The sequence below is a fragment of the Anomalospiza imberbis genome, chromosome 3 (genome assembly GCF_031753505.1).
Source record: "Anomalospiza imberbis isolate Cuckoo-Finch-1a 21T00152 chromosome 3, ASM3175350v1, whole genome shotgun sequence".
Taxonomy (NCBI): Eukaryota; Metazoa; Chordata; class Aves; order Passeriformes; family Viduidae; genus Anomalospiza; species Anomalospiza imberbis.
The window spans coordinates 46,319,403-46,345,469 of record NC_089683.1 but is presented as its reverse complement, the minus strand read 5'-3'; the positions used below and the strand labels follow the sequence as shown (position 1 = coordinate 46,345,469).

The 26,067-nt window shown below is 38.4% G+C and overlaps 1 protein-coding gene across 2 annotated transcripts in view; it reads left to right on the top strand.

Annotated features, from left to right (window-relative positions):
* CDK19 (cyclin dependent kinase 19) overlaps nucleotides 1–24,198 on the top strand; it is a 121,020-nt gene extending 96,822 nt beyond the window's left edge. For both annotated transcript variants that reach the window (XM_068184254.1, XM_068184252.1), the window contains exons 7-13: nucleotides 5,263–5,406; nucleotides 5,669–5,738; nucleotides 6,915–6,987; nucleotides 10,655–10,752; nucleotides 12,253–12,331; nucleotides 16,899–17,165; nucleotides 19,956–24,198. In XM_068184254.1, coding sequence (XP_068040355.1) covers nucleotides 5,263–5,406; nucleotides 5,669–5,738; nucleotides 6,915–6,987; nucleotides 10,655–10,752; nucleotides 12,253–12,331; nucleotides 16,899–17,165; nucleotides 19,956–20,087 — 863 coding nt within the window. In that variant the 3' untranslated portion in view covers nucleotides 20,088–24,198. The remainder of the gene's footprint in view (nucleotides 1–5,262; nucleotides 5,407–5,668; nucleotides 5,739–6,914; nucleotides 6,988–10,654; nucleotides 10,753–12,252; nucleotides 12,332–16,898; nucleotides 17,166–19,955) is intronic.
* Nucleotides 24,199–26,067: the final 1,869 nt, after the last annotated feature.

Sequence of the window (26,067 nt, the reverse complement as noted above, 5' to 3'; positions counted from 1 at the left end):
AGGTGTTGTTTCTGTCTGCAGTACAGTCATCTTTGTGGCTTTACAGTGTAAGTTATTCTTCAGTCAAGGTCTGTTGAGATGCTGTTTGTTAAAAATTGGTCAACATTTCCTAACCTCAGAGTGAAAGCAAATTTCTGACCCGTAACCCACTAACACCATTTTTTGCTTCCCCTTGAAAAGCCTGTCACATGAAAATGTTTGATCCCATTTTCAGTTCTTCATAGAAGGGGTCAAATTTAAAAGGCTAGTAACCAGTTCCTCAACCTTCTCTTTTGCTGACTAAAGTTTAAATGAAGCACATAAAACTTATTGTATGAATGGGAAGGTCTTTCCCTTCTGCATATGTATTAGAACATATGTTACAGACATGTTCTGTTCACCTTACCAGACCAAAGAAATCCCTGTTTAAGGATATATTATTTTCCTAAATCTAATTTCTAATGCTAAAACCAGCATTAAAATGAATAAACTCTTTTTCTATACTATCTCTGTGCTCCTAGACTCTTGTGTATAAAGATTCCAGGTAAGTCTAGAATGTGCTGTTGTGCTCAGCATGAGATGGAATATTTTTTAATAGAGGTTATATCTTTTAATTAGACCAATTGATGGCTATTTGAAAAACTTAGACATGTTTGCCTGTACAGCCCCATTTTAAGTTTTCAGTCCGTTGGTGTGTTTGATGTCCTTGCCTTGACTGGAAAGTTCTGGAGGATCTTAAGGAAATGCTGTAGCTCTTACAGGTGGCCTGAAAAGCCCTGTTTGTGCTAAGGTCTTGCTAACTGGCTCTTGGGTAGCCTGCTTGTTGTATTAGCCTTGGCACCCTTGGTAGGTGCAGGGAAGCTGTATTCTGCTGTCTGTCCTGCTCTTCAGTGCCTTTACCAGCATTCACATGTGTCCAAGAGTGTAGAGTTTGTGTTCAAAATGTTCAAAACAACAACAGGAAAAAAGTATTTTGGTTGAGTACTGATGTTATTATGCTAAACCTCACTGATGATGAATTCCTCAGATTGATTGCACCTAAATAGATGTTTTCCAAGTCTTTACTTGCTTTCTTTAAGAGAATTTTATTAAAGAATTCTATGAGACTAAGAGATCATTTCTTTATTTCTTTTCTTGGATATAGTTAAGAATTATGATGTATTTAATCTTGGATTCTGTCTTGTGTTCAGTGAAAAGTTTTGCTTAATATGCATGGGAAAAGATGTTTCCTTTTATGAGTCAAGGCTATTGCTTAATAAATGGTCTTATTGTCTTAAGTGGTCATACTATTCTTAAAGAATATTTCCAAGATACTGGAACAAATACAGAAATGAGATTATTGTTCCACAGAAATGAAAGAATACACGAGCATTTGTCTGCTTAATCAGCCCTATCATTGAAACAGTATCCCTTTGTTCTTGCTTCTTGGCTACAGTGCTAACGTAGAGCAGGACATGCAGGATTTTCTCAGCTGACTTATAAAGCTATTAGAGTCCCAGCTTTTAAAACTGGGACACAGACAGCCATACAAATATTTTAGTAATCTGTGCACACAGGCATTTATATAGGAAGTCTGTTTACCAATCACAAGTGCCCATCCATAAAAGGCTGGGGTTTATTTCTTTTCATAAAATTATATAGTACTTGAGAAGTGTTGTCATAGTGGAAGGATATTTTAGTGGAGAACACATTTGAATGGAACCTGAGGAAGTTGTGTGGGTAAGAGTCACTCCTACCCCTCTTTTCAGAGCCTGGGAGAAAATTGGCTTGCACTGGGGTCCAGTGTAAACTTGGGGAAAGTGAGGACTCTGTAAGTCTTGGGGGTGGAGGAGAACATCAACAAAACAACACAGCCAAACAGACAGTTAAAACCTTTCACCACGGATCAGTCCTGAAGCCTAATGACAGTAGAAGAGACTGTAAGAAACAGAATCATCTTTACAGGAATGGTTGTGTTACTCTGATAAACCTATTAGCATCCTCCCAAGACATCAAGATGGGAAAACATTTCCTCCCAAGATGGGAAAACATTTAGTACCCAGTTCAAATCTGTAGGACCTTTGTGTCCCAGTTTTCAGTGGTCTGGGACATAAAACATGGATACCTTCAGGAGTTTTAGCTTTGGCTCAGGGGCAATGAGGCCACTCACTGTCTTGATCATTAGTAGTGGGGAGAGGAGAGAATTAATTGTTGGATAATTTTTGCCCCTTATTTTGGTGCTTGCTTTAAAAAAAAAACTTTTATTTTTAATGAAATTTTTAAATAACATTATAAGAAGCTCCTTTAGTGAGGCAGATGATTCGCACTAAAATAATAATACACTGTACTTGAAAAATACTACTTGTGTTTTTAAGGTTTGCTCTATCAGTGCCCACTACTGAGGAGTAGTAGGTATTTACTTGGAATATATTTGAAGTAGATGTAATAATAATTAATTTTTAAGGGTCATAAATGGAAAACCTTAAATGGTACACTAGACAAGGACTTTTTTCCCATAGTTAGACCTAAAATTTGTATTTGGTTGACTACTGTGAACAGTGTGAGAGATAAACACCTATTAAGATTGCTTGTATCTATGAAGTATTTAAACTTAGCAGAATTTAATGAAGCATTCCTGCTAGAAAAAGTGCAACATGTGGTACATTATTATTGCAAATTATGAATGTTTTTTAGAAGAAACAAACAAAAGGACTAACTAATCTTGGCAGAAAGTCATTAACTGTGAGTGGTATCAATATAAGCCAAAGATGTGTTCAAGATCAGGTTGCATAAAAGGTTCATGAAGAGAAGACCCTGACCTGCGTGAGCTGCATGGCTGCAAGGCCTTTTCCATATATTTAATATTTTCTTACATAAATTTAAGCTTCAGGTTTTCTATACAAAGTCTTTTGGGTTACTTTATATTAGTTCTTCGGAGATGAAGAATATCTGACAAGAAACATAAAGGGTTGAACCCCAGCATGTGAACTACTAGAGAATATAACAATTGAGCAACATTAAAGTAGTCTTACGTTTGACTTGCCCAATAATGCCATCCCACAGAAAATTATAACACCATCTTGGGAGTTTCCAGTCTTTATACAGATGTAACAGCCAGTTGGTACAATGTTTGTCTTTCTGAATCCTCAGAGGGTTTAAAATGCACTCTCTGTATGCTGTATAGTGGCTCTTCTCTCACACAGTGCAGGTGATGAAGGAAAAACAGTTTTGAAGTTTGCTGTGTCACATCAGGGAGATTTCTCAGTTCTTCTTTGCTGTCAGGGAGAATACCAGATTACTAGATTTTACCTTTTTTTCATTAAAAGGAAAAGGTCAGTCTGGATAGAACAGTTATAAATGTAATAATGAGGAGTGGCCCGGCCTCTCCATCACAATGTGATGCACAGTGAGAACTGTAGAAAGCCATGAAAACTAAGAGAACTGCAATTCTTTTGGCCTCTAGATAAGCCATCTCCAAAAGGATTTGCTATCATATGAAAATGAGTGAATAGATACTGTTAAATGAAGATTCCATTCTTCGATTAATAAGTAATTTCCATTCTGGAGTAGATAATTTATGCCTATTACCCAGGCAGCAATTGCAATTAATATGCTGCATTAGTTGCTTGAGTAGATAAAATCTCAACAGCTAAAGATCTTGTTTTCATGCAGATAAGGCTAATAGGAAAGTCAAAGGAAGATAAAACCTCGAGAATGTGATGTAATGCACAGAGCAAGTTATACCCTGTCAAAACTGTAAAGTCTGAAATGTTATCAGATTTTCCTGTAAGGGAGAGGTTGGAAGAAAGGGTTATATATTGGGACACCTCAAGCTCCACATCTGTAACATGATGGAAATGGAGTCGACCAGTTTTGGCAAATAGAATGTGATGACTCATTTCTTTCTTTCCTACGTAAGGAGAGCAGTGCTTTTTCTTAAGGACACCCTGTGTCTCATAGGCAGCATGGACCAAACACCACCATTGACAGCAAGTGGGGTTTGGAGTCTCAGATTAATTGCAACAACCAAGAGACTTTTCTTGGTGTTTTCTTTACTCTGAATCCAATAAACTAAACTCTGGTTAAATAATTTTGTATCTCTTACACTCATACATTAAAGTTAAATTTCTTTTTGTATTTATTCTATTAAATTATAAAAAATAAAGTTTTCCTAGAGTCATCCAATTTAACTTCAATTGCTACACAAATCTCCCCATTCTTGTATTCAGCAGACTATGCTTATTATTAATCTGATCTCAACACATTTTCCAAAGTTGTATCCCCAGTGTCCCAGACAAATATTTATCAGTGTAGCAAATTCTTAGATAATTTTTGGTGGGATTTTTTGGGGGGATTTTTTGGGGTTTTTTTTGGTTTGAGGCTTTTTTTTTTTTTTTTTTTTTTTTTTTTTTTTTCCAGCTGGTAACAAGCTTGTCATTGGCAAATTCACATTAAGATGCATAGTAAACCATTTGGGTCATACAGAACACTAAGGTGGATGGTAATGAGCAGTAACTAGAACACATACATGTAATCTGCAAAACTATTCTCTTGTAAATTAATGGTTTGGTCCACAATAGATTTACTCTAAAAAAAGCATATTAGTGAGAATTTTATGAAACAGGTTTTTTTTTCCTTTCAGTATATAGAATCATTAAGGTAGAAAAAATGTCTAAGATCATCAAGTCCAACTGTCAAATATCATGCTGGTTTTTTCTTTATGTACATGAGATGTAGATGACATAGTAAAGTACTGCTGTGGGAGTCAGTTGTCAAGTAGGATTTTAATTTTTTCAAAGTTTGGTACTCAATCTTCTTACACTTGATGGAAATTAGAATCTTTTTTTCCTCATTTTAACTAGCTTGCACCATGTGGTTAAACATATGAGCTATTACTCTTTTCTTTAGTATTTATTTGGTTATCAATTATCTATTTGGAATTGTTCTGAAATATGTGGTAGAAGTATTATTTCAATGTGTCTTTGTGAGGGATAATCTTTGGTCAACTGAATGCGCTTTAAGCTATGTTGTAAGCAAATATTGTGTAGGTTTCTGACGTAATTGTGAGTATGTTAAGTGCTGGACTGCCACTGTACAAAAATTGGCTTTTGAGAGTTTAATTTTGGTTCATAGAAAGCATATCTCCAGATTTTACCCTTTTTAATGTATTATGTTAATGCATTGTTTTTAAATGTAAAGCATTTCATCTTACTGTGGTTATACAGGTTGAGAAATTGTGCAGAAAGAAAAACCAGAGCAGATGAGTACAGCAAATTTTCATTAATTATCCCCCTTCTTTTGTAGATATTTGGGCAATTGGCTGCATATTTGCTGAACTATTGACTTCAGAACCTATATTTCACTGTCGCCAGGAGGACATCAAGACGAGTAATCCTTTTCATCACGATCAACTAGACCGCATTTTCAGTGTAATGGGATTCCCTGCAGGTAATTTATTTTCATTAAATCAGCAGATATAACTCTAGTGAGTTGTTTGTTGGTTTTTTTCCTAAAGGAAATTACTAGTTGTTTGTATAGGTATGAAGAAACTGTCAGTTTGATGGATTTGGAAATGTTGGCAATTAAAGAACAATAGCACTGGCCAACAAACAGGAAGTCAAACAACTCCTGTAGTTATTTCTTCCTGAGTATTGCTTAACCTCCACGTTCAGAATTGTAAATGCTTTTTCTTTTTTCCACACTGCCAAAGATAAAGACTGGGAAGACATTAGAAAGATGCCAGAATATCCAACTCTTCAGAAAGATTTTAGAAGAACAACGTAAGTAATGATAATGTAACAACAATTCATTGAGCATGGTGGAGGCAGAAATCAGCTCCTACGCTCTGACTTCTTAGGGAGAGGATTTTGAACTATTTGGGTTCTAACACTGTGGCAGCTGTCACGTTTGAATTAGCTGGTTTACATGAATGGTGTTCTCTTCCTCAGCTGCTTGTTAAGAACATCAACTGAGTGGCCTCCTCATTTCTCTAGAAGGGGTTGCTATAAATGTAATTTAATTTATGGCAGGCACAGACAAATGAGCTTCTTTAACCCATTTCTATTACATATTCAAGATAATGTTGTTCATTTTGTGTGAGAAAGAATAGGGAAGCACTGGTATTTTTGACAACTGGATATGTGGAGGCAGCAATGTATTGGACAGAAATTTCTATTGAAGGTAACATGTTCAATAGGTTGAGATTCAAAGCCTGTCCAGGATCTGAGAATTTTAACTTTTACTGTTTCCTGGTGCTTTGGCTAAATTAGTCAAGTGGTGATAATAGATCAGAGCTGGTAAGAAGTCACATGGACTCCTTAAAGTAAGGTAGAGGACATGGATTTGGGACTTTTGGATTCTGTTTCCAGCTCTGACATGGGTTCATTACACTGGCTTTACACAAAATATCAAGCTTCTGTCTTTTAAAAATGGCTAAAGATAACCTCTGGAGCTATAAATTAAAGGCAAGGCACATGTCATAGGTATTTAGGGCAATTTTGAACTTGGGAGCTGTAAGGACTATATGGTTTTCTGGAGGCTGGGGACACAGAATGGTTATCTAACTGCTCTGTCAAGTTCTAACCAGAAACAATAGTTTAAATGTTAAGCTGTGATGAACTGCTGAATGCTTTCTGTGGCAGAGTTGCTTTAGAAAAAATAGAGTATAAACTTCAAGTTGTGTCTCTTTGTCATTGTCCTTATCAACAGCTTATCCATATACTATAAAAGTTGCATGTTTCATGGAGATAATTTTTACACAGTTGATAGCATTCCTATTGGTGAAAAGCACACTTTGTGGGCAACTGCTAGATAAATATCTGACATGTCTTCTGATAGCAGTTCTTTTTACAGTTTACTTCCTGAGGGTTGGGAGATGTTTCTGTGGTCTTGATAGAGTTCCATGTTTTTAATGCACTATTATTTCAGACATGTCTTTCTTTAACTGTATTTTTCAGATATGCCAATAGTAGCCTCATAAAATACATGGAGAAACACAAAGTCAAGCCTGACAGCAAAGTTTTTCTTTTGGTAGGTGCAACTTGAAAATTGCTGTGATGACAGGAATGAAATTGCATTTCTAAGGGTAATATCTCTGTCTGTTTTCCTATCTCATTCTAATGAACATCAGTGCTAAAAAAAACCTATTTATCACTAACTAGCCATTTTTGAAATGTGTTTTCTTCATACACAAATTGCTTAAAGTGCTGGAATTGAACATCTGAGAGTCTTCTCTAATTAAGATCTGCAAGACACTTGTATACACAGCCTTACCTTTAGGTTTGCGCTGCAAATAAGATAGTGAATATTATTTGTGTCTTGATTCTGTGTGGCTTCAGAGACCTAAAGAGCCCCCAAAAGCTAAAGAGTTTTGTGAAGAAGGGGAAGAGGAAAGGAAAAATTTATTTCCTGTAGTAATTTGGTTTTCCTTTTTCTTCCCTCTGAGAGTAGTCCACCACTGCTCTGGGGATGATTCCAAACAAAATCCCTAAACATATATTTGCTGGTTGCCTAGTTCAGTCATCCACTGAAGGCCAACACAGGGTTGCCCTGTCTAATACAGCATAATTTCTGGATGTCTCTGTGATGACTTAGTGCTGTCTAAATTTAGGAATGAAGTTCAAAGTGACTTTGCTAATGCTGTGTACAGGGAGCTCTGTAATGAGGCTCTTAGTACAGCTTGACTTTCAGTGGTCTGTTTTCAGTTACAAATTCAGCATAGCAGTCATCTCTCTATGTCCTGGCGAAGATTTGCTCTTTGACTCGTTAGTTGCTGCTGGATGATCAGACAGATAGCTGTGGAAATGGAATAGGTTGATTCCAAGTGGGTGGAAGGAAAGAATTTCCATAAGAAGAGTGAGACTTGAAGAAAAATTAATTAAAATTTCTTAAACTCAACTTACTGGGCACACATTGGAATCACCTGAATTCCAATCACACATTGGAATCACCTGAAAATTCGACAATTGTAAGAGACATCATTAGTTAGCACATGAATTCCCATATTTTCCTACCACAAGTGGAATTCACAAGAAAACCTGCTTGCTGTCGGCTTATATTACTAATTCTCTAAGGCTGAACACTGAGTTGAGAATCATCTTGGGTGGGTTGGCTGCTTTTCCCATGGGAAATATTAAGAAGATCTCTGAAGAACAACAAAACTAAGCATACCTTGCCCTTCTTTCTGAACATTGTGACAAAGACTTAGTTCTCTAAGTCTGGTAGCTTATTAGATTTTTCTCACAGTTCAAGGAAAGAATAAGTGTGGTTTAATGATCAGAGGCAGAGGCTGATCTCAAGTAGGTCAGTCTCCCAAAGCTCTGAATAAGAATGCCCAGGAGTATGGACTACCTTCCTGATATCTCATTGCTGTACATTGGAGGTACATGTATTGTGAAGCAGACTCTCTAAAACTCCTTGTTCATATCCAAGGTAGTTATTTTTATGAGATGACCTCCATCTTGCAGGGTGACCTCTGAAGACATTTGCTTTCTAGCAGTCATTGACTGAGGCTGTGCTAATGAGTACAGGAAGTGTGGTGCATGGGGAACAGATGGCTTCAAGTAGATCAGTGCAGGATAGCAAGTGACTCTTGGCAAAAAGAATGATATTATGCCATTCTGCTGTTTGACATTGAATGATAGTGTCTACATGAAGGGCAGAAAGTTTTCTATTCAGGAAGAAGCATCTGTTCTTGCTGTCCTGGAAAAGTTACAAGCATAGTATTCATAGCTGTCATGTCAGGCCAGTGGAGCCTGAGAGCTTGAGACCTGCTGGGAAGTGTGAGATTTTGATGAAATCTAGTCTCATTGGTTTCCTATGTTGTCTTAGCAGCTGCTACCCTAAAAACAAATTGTCTCCAGACTTTTTTTTTTTTAATTTATTTTCCCAGAAGCTACAGATAATCAGAATTTCTCAAAGAAGTTGGTTCACAGTAGCATCATCAATAGGCAGGTTATCTTGCTGGCAGTGATGCTGTGTGTGGTATTACTTGGAATGGACTAGCTGATTGTATCCTTGGGAGTGAAGCAGGAATGATAAGGGAAGGAGTCCAGGAGGCAGAGGCTGATTCCTTGTGCTCTTCTGTCAATGATGACATCTGGTATCAAAGATCAGGAGTGGCCTTGTACAGAATATGCATTTTTGTCCCTGCAAGTCTCTGTGGAGGAACTGGGAAATTTTCATAACCTGTAATGGTGCCAGAAGCTGCTGTAGCTGACAAAAAATTTTCATGTAGGGAAAGGTGATTTGAAGTAAAAATACTGAGTTCCAAACTATTGTCTATATTGTATTGTGTGAGGTCACTATGTAGAAAGCCAACATATCATTAGAAGTTCAGTTTGTGAAGGTGCACAGAAAAGGTAGGGTTAAGAGTTACCACACAAAAATACAGTAAGTACCCGTTCAAACCCTCCAGGTGTATACAGTGCAGGAATAGCTTGAAGTGCATCTCTAGCCAAACAGCAGAAATCCATTTAGGAGCTAATTGCAAATGAACTGATGGGTGGAGAGACAGCCCAAATGGCTCTGTTTCGCTGTGAGTCTTTTGAGGTCTGTAGCCCATAAAGTATGTGAATAAGAAGAGCTGGGAAGGAAATGATAAACATACAGAGAGTCTTGAGACCTTATCTATCAAGTAGGGTTAACTACAACTATTGAGAAAGATGATTCCTTGTATTTCCTTTCTTGAGGAGGGTGAGTGCTTTTACTGAGGCTGTTTGCTGTAGCATATATGTAGAATATAGAATTGTATGCCAGGTTTTTAATTTATTAGAATAAAAAGCCCCAAATACCCATGCCAAAATCACATTATTTTGTTGAATATCCAGGAAGTTTTTGTTAGAGACCTGAAAGAGAGTTTGAGCTGAGATGTCCTTTACGGAAGGAAATTTATTTTCACTACTGGCTTGAATTAAAAGAATATTGTGTGGGAGCAGGATACTGTACAATGTGAGCACCCAAATTTCCTACTGTAAGTTTATCAGAATGTGATAAATAAGTAACTGTTTTAAATGGTATGCCTATAATTCCTGTTTTATACTACTAATATATTGTAATCCTCTTTTATAGCCTACTGCAGTCAAAAGCATTCTAGCTAATAAATTTGTGCTTGTTTTCCTCCTAGCAAGGAAGAAAAGTTACTAGGAAGGGTCTGTTCCTTCTCATTTCGGTACTAGTTAGAGTGGGTTTGGGAGCTGCATGAGTAGCAGAGTGCTCTGATTCTGGAATGTTGCCAGTGCAAGAAATGAAGATTTATTGTTTCCATCCCTGAAGCGATATGGAGACTCCTGGTCCTGTTCGGTCCATTCTGACACTTTTTTCCCTTTTGTGTCAGCTATGTAGAACAGTATAAAAGCTATATATGTACCACAACAAAAAGCTGTTATTTAGAAATAATGTTTTATGAGCCTGTAATAGCTGAATTTAGCATTGCTTTAGTGCAGTGGTTCAGCCTGAGCAATTAATATTGCCTGATACACTTAACTGTTTATTACATGAGAAGTACTTCACAACCACAGTACTTTGATGGATGTGCATTGTAGTTCTTGGGAACTTCACTGAACAAGCAATGCTAACTTAGGCTTGTCTGGACAAGCCAGAAATAATTTGGCAATCCACAATCCAAGACATACAAGTCATAGTTTGAAAAATGATAGTTTGATAAGCTTTTTGCTATTTTTATTGTTATGCTTTGCAGCTTCAGAAGCTTCTTACTATGGACCCTACGAAGAGAATTACCTCAGAGCAGGCTTTGCAGGACCCCTATTTTCAAGAGGATCCTCTGCCTACGTCAGAGTATGTATTCCCTCTTCTGTACACATCTGGGGTGACTTCTTTCTGCTACATACTAGTCCCTGAAATGACATGGTGGCTGTAAAATTCACAGGTACCTGCGTGTGTCCACAAGAAGTAGCAACTCAGCCATGCTCAGCAGAAACTACAAGTGCAGTACAGAAGTGTCTGTATCTACTGGTGCCAGAGCTGAGTGGTCATGAAAAATAACCCAGTACTGCAGTAGTTTTGTAATTCTGAACATACTACCAAAGCCAGAGTTACAACATTACTGCAGCATTTAGAGAATCAATCTCTGCCTCACACGGTCTCACAGAGCCCTGTTCTCCATTGCTGGTTGACTGTGCCTCTCCCTAGGAGTGGGACAGTTCTCTGACCTACAGTCCATTCCCATGCCCTCTTTTCACAGGGTAGCAGTATGAGAAGAAATAAATAGCTGCCTCAAATCCCACAAATCCCTTGTTCAGAAGGCTTGAGAGTACAGAATTGATATCTATATATTTTGTTGTCATGAAAAGTTCAAATGACATATTCAATTCCAGCTGGCAGACTTTGTCAGTTTCTCTTCCCAATTTTCAGAAGCATGGTGGTGCATAGCATTATGATCTGTATGAACTTGATGCGGGTAGTCTTCTACCTTTGCTTTCACTGTTTCCTCAACTAGCAGTCAACACCAAAAGTAGGGAACAGTCACTGGAATGAAAAAGTAGTCTAGTTGAGACTAGTTGGGTTTTTAAAATTTCTTTTTCTGTTTGAAAAACTCAAACACTACATAGCAGCAAGATTAAAAACTGTTTACACCCTTCTAAAAACCACGTCATGTTGATTGTATTCTGAATGTTGGCACAGAAATGTAAGAAATTGACTCTGGTCAAGATCTATCAGTAATTTTCTGCTTAGTGTTTATCTGATGCTATCCTGTGGAGAAATTTAGCTCCCCGCGGATTACAGGATAACATTATGATAAGGTCTCTGCCATAACCATTAAAGAATGTTCCAGATTCCTTTGGTCAGATGAATTTGAAAGTGACTTTTTTTTTCCTAAACAAGACCTTAGAAGCTTAGTGAAAGTAACTCTGCAATTGTGATTGGCAAATATATTGAAGCCTGTTGTAAGCCAAGGCCGGCTCATAAGACAGTAATACTCTTTGGATCAGTCCCCTTATTCAGTGAGCCATGCATGTTCCAACTGGGTATTGTGGAACCTCTGACACTGTGTTTGTTCATTTTACTATCTGGATCAACAAGTGGTCGTTCTGGCATCTGGGCATGTTCAACCATGCCATGATTTCTAAATGACAACCTTGTGCCAACAGCAAAGAGATCCGACACTACAATCAGCACCTATCTTGGGTGCTTACACTGCAACTCACTTGTGGAAACAGGATTTGTCAAATAAAAGAAATGAAGTTGTGTTATACGCACTCATTTTTAACATAGCTTTAAGTAAATGTATGCCATGTGTACATATTTGTGGAGTGTTTATTGTTTACTGTGTTTCAGTGTATTTGCTGGCTGTCAGATTCCATATCCAAAAAGAGAATTCCTCAATGAAGATGAACCTGAAGAGAAAGGGGATAAGGTATAGTAAACTCCTTGTTTGGTTGGGGCTTTTTTACTTTCAAGTATGCAATAAGAAAGCATCATGGTTCCAAATGAAAACTAAGGAAACATGAAGAGTTAACCAAAAATGTGTTTCCAAGGCAAAGCTCTCTTAAAACTGCTTCTCAGACAGTTGAAAAGTATCAGATGCCTTGGGGTGTCTCAGGTGGTATCACCATCACAGTTTGCCCTGACCTGTGGGGAACGAGCTGGATGGGCTGTTCTGTCAGCTGTAGCCTGCTCTCAGCTGCTGTCATCCCAAGACCTTGCTACCTCCACCAGCATCGCATGATGAAAATACATTGTGAGCACATGAAAAGAATGGCATTTTCATTGTATGACTGGCATCCATCCAGCCATTTGAATGTAGATGGCTGTCAAGGTCTCAAATAAATAGTGGCAGCCTGCTTCTGGCACTACATCAGAACATTTCATCCATCTGCATGCAGTTTCCTGATCGTGTTGTAAGGGCCCTCAGACAAAGGAGTAATAAGGATTCTGAACTGTGTAGCAACAATCTGTTCTGGATATTCTCTTCCATAGCCCCATAGACACGAGCGAGAACTTGTGTGCATAATAAATTTTGGTGTGTTTGCAACATAATCTGATCTGCTTGGTGCATGTAGCTCAGCTGTGCTGTGTGACCACAGCAATTGTCCCATAGTGCTGGGAAGGCCAGACAATGGTGCTACAATGTAGGAAACAGCATGATATTTTCACAGAACAGGGTACAGTGAGGCACCAGCAGTGATGTATAGCTAACAAAATGTGAAGAACAGTCTTGAACTGTTGTTATCTGAGGACTATGTGAGAATGGCTGTTGTCTTTCAGAGAAACCATTTGACTACATGAATATTCTGTTTTCAATTTTCTGCATGGCATGACAAACTAGCTCAGTTTAAACCTATATTTTAGAGAGCAAATTTTGTTTTCAGAACTGATATTGCAGATTCTTCTTTACTGAGAAAAAGTGGTAGTATCCATGATTTTTGTGTCCAGATAGTTTTTTCCAAAGGAGGAAACAGACCCCTGAGCAAAAATAAAATTAAATTCATTACACTAATTTGATTGTAATTTAGTTACTAGTTTTGCTTCAACTATCACAGGCTCAAAAAACAAGAAACCTTATGAATCAAAATTTCTCTGGCATTTTATATTTAAGCCAGTATACTTGAAAGGAAATATCTGTCTTTTCCCAGGCAATGTTGCAGGAGTGATGACAATGGCATATTTATATTTAAAACAGCCAATATATAAATGGTCTTCGAGATTGTTGAGGACAGTCAGGTATTTATGCACACTCCAAATTAAACTTTTTCTTAGACCATTTAGGTAATACAAGTCCTACATTACTCATTGAATGTGTTCCTGCAGTGTAGAAAATGTGGACATAAAGGCTATTCTGAAAGTTGAATCTGTTCCATGTTTTGTTGCTTTATGATGTTATTGTAAATGAAAAGTTTTATTTTTTTAATGACTAGTTTATTACTGGCTTGTTTTTAAAACCCTAAATATCTGTATAATCATTTATATAATCACAACCTGGAAAAGTTGTCTCTGTTTATTTGGAACTTATATCTGAATTAAATAACATTTAGCATAAGCATCCGTTCTTCAAAATGGTTAATTGTTAGTTAGCAAGACTAAAATGAGGGTTTGTAAAACAAAGTGAAAATACATTTTTTTATAATTTAAATTCTGTTAGGCAAATTTCTCCTAGGTTTGTTTCTAGGTAAGACTGAAATTTCATTTTGGTAATTTGTGCCTGAGAGGTGACATATGGCAATGGGTTGTTAAGTGTAGATCTTTCATGAGTTTAGTCATTTGGACACTGCCATGAACCAGGCTGACCTGAGGACAGGGTTTTTGCTGGTGAAAGCCATTTTTGTGCAGTTAGGTGGTGCAGCCAGGCCCCAGCTGGAGACTGACAGAGCAGGTCTCAGTCTCCAGCCAGACAGTAGCAATAGTAGTTCCACACAAGTGCCAACTCTGGCTAGTCAACTAAATTTTGTGCTAAAATCTGAAGCACAAAACCTGGGACCTACAACAAGCTCTTGCCTTTAATTGTAAGGGTCCCTTCAATATTTGTTTACACATAAAGTTTTTCAGCTCACACAATAGTAACTACTTTACTTGCATCCAAACACTCCTATGAAAACACAAATTTCAGAATTCTAACGCAAATAGTACCTTAGTTACTGGCGTTTTGTTTGTGTAAGTGAAGCTCAAACCATTATGAAAAATAAATTGCTTCTTTTTTTTTGTTGTTGTTGTTTACAAGCTAGTTTGATTAACTTTTTAAATTATTGAAGTTTAATCTCCCAGGAAATAGAATCTGACTGAGGTGAGATTTGAGGACTGTATGCAGGAGGATACATTATGGCTTTTGCTAAATGTGAAATGGAATTGCAGGCCATCTCTTAAGTCCTTGAAGATGCAAGTCTTCTTTGTAGTCTTAAATGAATACATCACTGCAAATTTTGTTGGAATGTATCTTGGGAGACTATTGTGATGAATGGCATAAATGCAGATCTTTAATGTCATTTTTCTGGGGTAACTAAAAGCCTCAAGGTGAAAGGGGCATCAAGAATTTTCTGCTAGTGGCAACTGGTTGTCATAATTTATGAGAAACTAATAAAATAAGGTGTTAATTTAAAGGCTGTCATACTAAAGCTTTGGTCATTATATAAGTAGATATTTAAAAAAAAAAGAAAACCAAAAAAAACTTATCCTGGAATGTTCCCTACAGTATGTTAGGGGAAGGATAGTAAGTCTTTTTAATTCAGTCCATGTCAGTTGAAGGATTTTTTCATGATGAGCAAGTGACATCTTTCCCAGAACTGTAACCATGAGGGACAGAGTTGCACTCAGTTCATTTTGTGACCTTCCCTCCATTTCCTCAAATACTCCTTTTAGTCTGTAGCCCTCTGAAGCCAGAAGAGCTCTCAATGTCTTTAGTTCTTGTGTTCTTCTTCTTAACCCTTTTTTTCCTTCTGTGGCACTTTTCTCTGTTTATTTTCCTGCTAGGAGCCAGTGTCATCTTAATTATCTGTCTTCTCTTCCTTTGCTAGTCTTCTCCTTCCCTTGCCAGATTCTTCTTTCAGCTGTTTCCTCCTCTCTTGTCTTCAACATTTCTGGTTTATTTTCACTTTTCTGATGTTTTCTGACCCTGTACATTGTGCACCATGCTGGGCCCTATTCCCAGTACAGCACTCTTTGCAAGGTGCTTAAAAGCGCAGGAAGTCAAAATAGTAATGAAACCTGTTGCTGGTTTTACCACAGAATTTCCTCGCAACCCAGAAGACATTAAATAATTCCTTTGGTCTCAATGTGCTTACCTTTCTGGCAGTAATGCTGTCAGCCTAGTAATGCTGTCAGCCTTCATCAGGTGAAAAGTGAAAGTTTGAAACATGGTTTTGATTCTGCATGAACAAGGCCATTGAAGCACTTAGAACAACTTATTGTGGGTTCCCCATGTCTGCCACTGAGCACTGAGCACTTTTGCTTTGATTTGCTTCATGAGGTGATTACTGCTTTATAAAGGGTTCCTTTTATCCTCTCTGAGCATCTAGTGTCTTGGTTTGAAAAAGACAGGTGTCCACTAAGGGAGACAAGAGCCTTCCTTGAAATGGAAAATGTAAATCCCCTCCCTCCAAATTATTATAATTTTTTAAATTAGGAGGCTCCCAGGCAAAGATATGGGAATAGAAATAACAGTTCTTTACTAGGAAAATTAAAAATACAAATGCAATAGTACAAACAAAAAAAAAACCCCAAAACAAACCCCCTGACAGAGTTAGAATACGACCTGACTCCCTGTGGGTGAGGATGTTGGTAGCAGTCTGATTAAATGGTGGCTGCAGTGTTCCTGGATGGACAGATGTGGTTCTGCTGAAACAATAATCCTGTAGAAGGGTGTAGTTTTCCTCTGAACATTCAGTGGTGGTATAGATGGGCCTGGTCTTCCTCTGGGAATCCAGTGGAGAAGAAAACTGCTCCTCTTGGAATCTAGTGGAAAAGGCTGGTTGTGGTGTTCCATATCTCAGATTATATCCAGGTAGGAATGCTTGGCTCCTCCCCCTGGGCACAGCATCTGACAATGGGATGATATAATTTTACCAGTGAGACCCAGTGGCCCATTAACAGAAGATATCTCCCTGAGGGAGGATTGGTTGTGGAAGAGATAAAGAAAAACTGTCCAATTAACAGAAGATAACTTCTCCTTCTCTCACAGATGATAACAGAATACACAACCCCACCCACATCTTGCAACCCAGGACACCTGGGTAGCTGTAGGAGGCACTCGACTGTCTTTCCAGTTTAACTCCAGCTTGTTTCATTAAAAAAGCAAAATGACCACAAGTGGGACACCCCACAGGTGTGCAGGTCTGTACTGGGGGTGAGCTTCTCCCAGCATTCAGCCTTGCTGTGTTTTCCCATCACACGAGGGCCTGCCTCCCCCTCAGTGACACTGCGGTTGGCAGCTCCATGAAGCTCACAAACCTAGCTCAGAGCAAGTGACTGTGTTGTGTTGCTTCTTCCCTCAGAATCAGCAGCAGCAGAATCAGCATCAGCAGCAAACAGCACCTCAGCAGCAGGCGCAGGCAGCGCCGCAGCAGCCGCAGCCGCAGCAGCAGAACAGCAGCCAGACCAACGGGACGGCGGCGGGCGCCGGCGGGGCAGGAGGGGGCGCGGGTGCTGGGCTCCAGCACAGCCAGGACTCCAGCCTCAACCAGGTGCCTCCGAACAAGAAACCACGCATAGGGCCTTCAGGCGCTAACTCAGGCGGGCCTGTCATGCCTTCAGATTATCAGGTACCTCTGGAAGTTTTGCTGCTTCTGACACTACAGGGCCAAGTGCCAAAATGTCATTTTTCCCCCTTCCCAACTGCAAGAACAGACCACGTTTTAATGAATGTTTTGATGTAACCTGAGGCATGCTGAGGTTTTGTTCTGTGATTAGTAATTTTCAATAGAATACCAGTTTGAGTTGTATCTATTGCACCCTGTAAATTGTTGAGGACTAGTCCACTCCAGGAAAGCACTTAAATATTTGCTTAACTTTATATTTTAGAATAATCTTGCTGAAGCCAGGGGATGTAAATGCTGCATTGTATCAAGTTTAGGATACTCGAGTCTTGGCAATATTAAATCCCATGTGAGGCACAGATGTGAGACAATCCTGAGAAGGAGAAGCAAAGTTAGAACCAGGCTCTCCTATTTCATTCCTCCTATTGTCACATGTATGAAGTGGTTCTGTAGTTTATTCTGGTATCTTTCTAAGACTACTTCTAATGTTAAAGAAAAAAAATGCATGTAAGCACAGGAATGCCCATATGGTTCATTGTTTGATTCATGCCAGAGTAGGGCACAAAGACATGTGTTGTTTCTAATGTGACCAAAGTAAAACAGATTTCATGTTTTCTACTACAGTAGCATTCATAAGGAAAAGCACTATCACTGAATATTTTTTGAATTTGCATATTTGTCTTTGCTTACTAGAATTATATTTTCCACCAAAAAAATGACTTACATTAAATATAGAAAGCATTGAACTTACCAGGATATTCAGTACTTTGGAGTTTGTACTTGCTGGAGCAGTAATTAGTTGGAAAAAAAATTAGTTATTAAGGGTAAATTTAAAATTATGGTAGGGATTCTGTCTGCTCCTAGCCTCCAAGAGGATCCCACCTTGGAGAATGGTCTTTTCAGGCTGCTTTAAAGTTAAAATAAGTAGGGTTTAAGTCACCAGCTCTACAGTTGTCTTAGCCCTCCAGACCTTCTCCGCAGACAATTGATTACTCAGTGCCAGACATATTTCTCCCATTTTTGTTTAACTCCTTTAGTTACAATTGTCATGAAGGCATTGAGGGCTGTTTAAGGGGAAAGACAACTAGGTTTCTTTTTTGAAAAGTTCCAGACAGGCTTGAGGCCTGAACAGATCAGTACATCTGTCTGACTGCACCAGTATTTATGGCTGGTCTGGTTTGGTCTATACTTTGAGGACTGGTGTGCTGCATTTGATGATATCCATTATAGAATTCTTATCCAATTCTCTGAATTGTTGGCAGAGTTGCCCCTTACAAGTTGCTAGTTGACTAAATATACTTTTTTTAAGATTTTTTTTTGCCCTCTGTGATGCTTTCCTTCTAAACTTTAACAGCACAGGCATCAAAATCATGATCTGTATGTTTCTTTTACGTCATTCACTAAATTGTATGGTCTGATTATCCATTTTTACACTTGTGTTTGGCTATCTGCCTTTAACTTCTAGCTGACTATCTTCTGTTCCAGAAAGGAATGTCTGCAATTTGTCCAAGTCTGACTTTATTAAAAACAAATTCTCATATGTGAAACAAAAATAAGCATGGGCAAGTTAATGCATTCTTTTAATCTTAAGGTAGTAATTTACTCCATTTTGTCTTATTCAGAAGTAGATAGAAGATTCTCTTTGCTTTGAGTTTCATTTAGCTTGTGTCTGAAGTCTCTGTCAAAGTTTTTGTTGTCATTCACTAGCCTCAATATATGTTGCTTCCATAAATGACAGTGCAAAACTCTTTGTTGAATTTTACTGAACCTTCCTTATGTGACCTTGGGTATTTTGCTTACCATGGTGAGCTGATGCTTTTCATCCAGAAAGAGCACCTATAAAGTCATAGAATTTATCACAATTCTTTTTCTTTTCCATTAGAAATTGAAAAACTTCCTGGAATTTTGAGAAAAATTTCAGGTTTCAGACACTGTGTTACACAGCCAGCCTTATCCCGGGATTGTGGGGGGGTTTACCTTGCTGGACAGTCTCCTGTCCGTTGAGCAGTACTTCTCATGCCAAGTGATTTTGCAACTTCCATTACTGGGCAGCTCATGATTATTTCTGAATGGAAAATGGTTATGATAATGAAAGGGCAAATTCAGTGGGCTGGAGGTTGCAAGATCCACAAATTTGTCTTGCTAAGGTTGGAGCCCACTGAGCTGACAGTCCCATACTGTGGAAGGGAAAAAAAGTACTCAGGAAAGTGAATGTTAGGTTATGTACATATTCATACCCATTTTTAAGCAGTTATCCTTGTTTGCAGTAGTTAAGGGATCAAGTTAAAAGATTCACTTAATATTATATTATTTAATCTTAATGGACAATTTTTCATTCAGATAAATTGAGTAGTAGTCATGGTTGTCTTCTTCTCAGAAAAGAATAAAATGTTTATAACATTGAGTATTGCCTATATTGTGAAGGGTGTTGTAGTCTTAGCATTAATAGCTTTTACAATAACCATAGATGTAAGTTTAGGAAACAGATGAATTTTGGAAGGCAGTATGCTCTCTTTGTCACTTGTGTATTTTTTCTTCAGAAAATGGGTGTGTACATGCTGTACTTTCAGGTGTCTCCAAGGGTTCTTGTGTATTTTGCGTGCTGTGTTAAAGCTGATTGCAGATCAGAATGATGATTTGTTTTATGGGACCCTAAATAGTAGCACTATTTAGTCAGCTTCCCCAACAATCATGTTTAATGAGCACCAGAGAGGTTAAAACTTTCCTGAACTGCATGGCCCTGGCAGGCTGAACCTGTTATGAGCATTCCTTTGATCCCTCTCTTTTTTCCTGCAGCACTCCAGCTCGCGCCTGAGTTACCAAAGCAACATTCAGGGATCTTCTCAGTCCCAGAGTACAATGGGCTATTCCACATCATCTCAGCAGAGCTCTCAGTATCACCAATCTCATCAGTCTCACAGGTACTGAGGGGCCTGACAGGCTGCACTCAGAAAGGAATGGACTAGAAGCCAGAAGACTCCAGCAATATGAAGTTCATAATGATGAGAAGACCAAAAATACAAACTATGATGCAGAATTAAAATTCATGATGATAAAAGGAAAACTTCACTCACTGAAGACTTCCCCCATCCCTGCCCCATCCTCATCCCTTTATTGCCATAAAGGAGATTCTTGTGAAGTTTTCCTTCCTTCCTGCTCTTGCATGTGCTCCATTGTGGTTACTCTAATGAACCCTTCTGATCTGAACCCAGCACTTAACTTCTTTAACCTTTGGAATTTTGAAGGATTCCTGGTGCACCTTCCTTATGCTGTAGTGATTGCCATAAATCTGTCTTTTCAATCTCTTTGATGGGATTTTAAAGTTTTAAAATCTTGAACTCCTAGGCTTTCAAGCTTGTATATAGTTAGTTTTGTACTAGGCAAACCAGTTTAGCTATACAGGTATATTGCACCTTTTTAAAGCACTATGTTATTTTCACAGGATATTAATGTTTTGCTCATGGATGTCAAGAACAGCAAAATTTTACTGTTCCAGAGTATTTTACTATTCTGTTTTTATTAGTCTAGTTTTCAGGCAAAGTATTAAAAATAAAAAAAATTAAAAATTAATAAAATGAAAAAAAGAAAAATGAAAAAAGAAAAAAAACCCCACCCAAGTCTCTGCAGCAGCAGATATGCTTCATGCTACTGGACTGAACGCCAAACAGAAAAGATTGCTGATATTTCTTAACTCATTCACATTGAATTCTTGAAATCACAGTGATCATGCTCTGACTAGTTTTAAATTAAGCATTACTTTAAATGAAACCAGGACAGTCACATAAAAAGGAGATGCTTTCAGGATCTGTTGGAACAGAATAATGGAATGTCTTCCCAGGCTGGACACCAAAATAGTCAGGAAAATCTATTTACTGCCCTCAAGTCTCAGTAGGAATGTGGATGACGGGCTTTTTCTGTATTTCTGCGAAGTAGCTTATTAATGTGCGTAAGAGTTCTATAAATTTAGCTTTCTTTCACATTCCTGAGTCAGTTCTCAAAATTTAAAGGTGACAGAAATACTAAGACTTGCAAAAACAAATGCATTTAATAATTTTATGTTAGAATTTATAATTAAGAGAAATTATTGTGCAGTTTGAAAAGCATGTTGAAAATTGTTCCTTTTTCTTGTTTATAATGCATATTCTGTGTCCCTCACATCGCTGTGATTAACCAGATTAGTTACACCAGATGCGCTTGATTGCACTGAAATGTTTCTTTTTCCCTAGAGCAAACATGTTTTGATTGTGCCTAAGGGAGTGTAAGTGGATGGGTAGCTGGCAGAAAATCCCTAGTAATTAAGCAAGAGTTCAGAAGCATAATCAGAGGATTATTGTCCAACTTCTGGAACCACAGTTATTCAGAGAGACACAACATGTAATTTGGGACAGCTTCGTTTTTGCTTCAGCCTTCTGAAATAAGGCTGACTCCTGTGGCAGAAAATCTAGAGGAATGCATTTAGAAAGCTACTGGCAGTGTAACATCAGAGAGCTTCTACAGCTGGTGTCCAGAGGTGACAGGAGTTCAGGTGTAAATGGTCAGTGGTAACAGGTTTTTATACTGCAGAGTGTTCTCTTCTGTCCTGTGCCCACACAAAAAAAAATGGTGTACCCGTGCACATTCACGCTGAAGTTGTGATCAGATGTAGCAAGATGAGTAGGTCTGTTTGCTCTGAGGAGAATGCTTTTCATCACATATATGGTTCTACTGGATTTGATCTCCCATTCATCTTTAGTGTCCCCTTCCTCCTCAAACTTGTGCTGTTTTCCTGCTTTGTGTGAGCAGTTGCCTTGCTTTGCCATACCTACCATCATGTGATTTTGACAACACCCAGCTGCTCCAGAAAAGCAGCTAAAACCGGCTTTTGTCATCAAATGGATAAGAAGGTGGTGAAAAACTAAATGAAGCAATTGAAGGGAAGAATTATTTCTGGGGAAAAATAATCTCACAAAGGATACTTTCAATGTATAACCCTTGAAATGCTACATTTTATATATACTGTAGTTCTCTGAAAGGACAGGTTTTAATTGTTCCTTTATTTAAGTGACTGTGGGGTGACAATTCCTTCTGTCTCCCCCCTTACTGATGTTTGGATGAGGTACTTTTGATCAAATGGATATTTGGCCAATGCCATTAAGTAGCACTTCTTTTATACTTCTGTGATTTGAATGTCACATTTCTGGAAATTAACTTACGGCAGAATGATTTTTGTCCCCTTGTGTTCTTTACATCCTTCTGTTCTCTTAAAATTATCTTGTCTTTTCTACTACAGTTATCTAACATTTCTTTTCCCTGCTGTGATTGCAGCTGATCATCAAAATTCATACAAGATCAGGAGGTGGCAGGGGACCACTGGTTAATTAAGGTGGGCTCTTGTGCCAATAAAGCAAAATCATGGTGTGGATTAATCTGTATGTAGAGTGTGAAACTTCACAGCAATGTAAGGTGCTTTAATTGAGTGAACTTCCAGCTTCTAGAGTGACTGCCACAACCTCTCTCAGCTGCACTTGGCTTTCTTGTCTTGGTTGGGTTGATAGATGACCACATGCCACTCCTCTCTCTAGCTTTTATGTGCACAGGTGAAGCCGAGCTGACTTCCTCCATTCCTCCAAATTCACAACTGGGAGGAGAGGGAATAAAAGCAACAGCACTGGCTGCAAAGTGTAGGCTCTGCACACTCTTGTAGTTTCTTCCTGGGGGTGAAGTAATTTGCCTTTTCTTGGGAGCTCAATGCATGCTGCCAGGGTTGGTGGCAGTCATAGTGGAAGAAGCCTTGCTGCCTAGGGGTTTTTTCCCATGAGGTAAAAAACTCTGCTTTCAGAAGTGAATTGTGCAGTTTGTTGTGGGAGACCAGGACCATGTCATTTTTATGGGGTGTTTTTGCCTGTGCAGTTTCTTTATTACTCAGCTTTGTCTCTGCCCATAACCTATAGACCATCAGCAAAGTGTTTCACACCTGCACTGAGAGGCGCAGAGCTGTCTTCTCCATCCTGGTGAGAGAACAGGCTGCTGAGCACAGCTTTTCACGTCATGGCTCAGAGGAAACAAACACATGGGGAATTAATGGCATGAGCAGCCTGGTCCGTATTGGTGAAGTTTATGTAGCACAAACTGCACAATGAAGGAAAATTGTAGGGAAAGCTGCGACTCCTGCACTGTATCTGTGACACTGTATCTGGGGAGGGGGAGGGAAGCGCATTCGTAGCGGGAGGGGTGGCGGGAAGCTAGAAGTGTTCAAATATGTATGATATTTTATATAAACATAATAAGCTTAGTTTCCCTTCATAATCTTCAGGAATGGTACTTTAACACCATTAAGTAAAGAATTGTTTTAGGATTAAATAAATGTATTGTACATAAGGCCATACGTAATCTTCTAAAAATGTCGCCAGACAGGAGCGATGTGTATTACAATATGAAAAAAAGTCCTTAATGCACTGTTATCTCCTAAATATTTAGTAGTAAATTAATGCTATTTAATTTTTTTAAAATTTTGTCTTGTGTAGACACTAAAAAGTATTACACAAAATCTGGACAGAACATGTCCTTTTTAACAGCAATTTAAAGAACTTTTTATATATGTAAGGTAGGAACTTTTCAAATTGTTCTAGTTGTATATTCCCATGTTTACTATTTGTGGAAGTGTGCCTGTCTCTACTCAGTTATTTTTTTCCTAATAATTTCATGCACACATCTTTCATTTTTGTAGTTTCCATTAGAAATTACTGTGTATGCGCCTGGTGCTGCCACAAAACTTTCCCGCTCTAGATCTGTGGTGGCTGCATTCAGTAGTGCCCGTGTCAATGGGCTACCAAAACCACGAAGCAAAATACTTGTTTCTCATACTAGAGTTGAGCGTTTTCCTGCTTTTAAGTTGTCCTGATGTCACTCTTGAAATGACTGTTAAAACTAAGCTATGAGTTCATTGCATTTATTTTATATTCTTGGTTGTAATGAAATGGAATTGACTTTGCTTCAGTGTGAATTTTTTTAATAAAATAATATACATTTGTAATAATAATAAAAAGTTCAAATCAAATAAGCGTGTAGTTTTTTGTAAACATCAACTTTGGGCTACCAGTAGGGAAAATACAGCCCACAAAATTGCAGTTGTAATTATATTCAGGATGTTTATGATATCATACACCACAGAAAACAAAGCTTGCAAAACCTCAGAGTTGAAATTAGAGTTTTTAAAATGCCCACGAGAATATTCACAGCTATGTGTCTATCAAAACAGAATGAAGCTATATGGAAAGCAGGATCGATGGAATGTTCTCTTAAGTTTTGCTCTCCACTTGTAAGTGTACGGGTGTGTCAAGCTGATGGCACTTGCTGAGATTCATTATAACTTGCATGACAATCCTGTCGATGCATCTTCTGAAAAAGAAAGCTGTTTTACTCTGTTCTGGAAATAAATGCTTTCCTGCTTTCTCCTCCTGCTGGATATTGGAGCATTTCAAGTATTTCAGGTGGCAACATGGAAAGTACGAGCTAGAGCATTATTGGTGGGTTTTCACAATGGGATTTTCTGTGCTTTGCTAGTCTGTGCATTTCTGTTCCATCTTTGGATGAATGGATGGATGACTGACTTCTTCCAAAAATCCCACTTGTCTTTTCCATAATAGTTGCGTGGGTAAGAACGTTTGGGATTTACTTGCACTGCCCATTGCCTTAAGAAAGAGGCTTTGTTTTTTGATGTGCCTGTTACACAAGGGTGGGAATAGGAGTGGCCTTTTGACAAAAAGCTTAGTCTGTGTCTCTGACACCTCAAGGCAGAGCTGTTCCTTCAGCCTCAATGCAACTGAATATTCCCAACTCTGTAACTCTCAGGGTTTCTGCTTCTGTTGTCCTTTTGTTGATACGATTGTGCTTAGAAAACAACTTTGACTTGCATGTTTCTAAAACCTCCTATGCTAGCTCTGTCTCAATCTCCATTCTTTTACAGCACATCTCTCTCTCTGTTTTTCCTACCTGCTTGTTCAGTTTACAGTCTAATCCAGCCTGATCATACTGATCTAAATTAATGGTGTTCCTTTTTTGTCCTCGACAGCTAAACAACTTTGATTTCACAGCCACTGAGAAAGTTGCAGAGTGGGTTGTTTATTAGTCTTTTGCTTTGACTTGTTGTTTCTTGCTTTGTGTTATTGCCCTGGCTCTGCCATCTCTGTTGCATTAGTTGTAAAGCTTCTCTCTTCACTTACTCATGACTACCAAAGCCTGCTGTTACACCATCCCTCGTATTCAAATCAAGACGTTATGTAAGTTATCTCTTGGTCTCATTGTCCCACCAGGTCAGCCTTTGCACCCTTCATTTTTAGACTTCTAAATAAGCATTTTTAGGCTCTGTTTCCAATTGCCCATTGTTTCTGAAGAGATGTTGCATGCAATTCTGAAAAATTCCCTCCTTGGTGTCTTCTGCATCCCTCATTAAAACCCCTTGGCGCTGATGTATACCGAAGTTTAGTATTTTACGCTACTGGTGTACAAGGAGTCATATCTATTGTGTAAATGAAAACTGTTCCAGTGTTCATTTTGCCTTCCAGTCTGTCTGCATCCATCACCTCCCTGCATGCCCCTTGCAAGCTCCCTGTGAAAAGAACAGTCATTTTGTTCTGATACAGTAGTTTCATGACTGGGGCTTGCAGCTCTCTGGAATATGCATAATAATCACTGTAATATCATGGTGTTTTACTGCTGGACAATACACAGTAGTAGTGCTGCCACTTTCCATGTGCTATTTCAACACAAGAAGCATCATATTAGTGCCAAACACCAATTTAATCTGGCTAATCACAGAACCTGAGCAAGCATTGTTCCAATAGCTAGCAAAGGTTAATGCTGGTGTTCTTGTAATGTTGTTTTAACAGGTAGGTTCTGCTTTTTTGCTTTCCAGGGAGCTTCATATCCT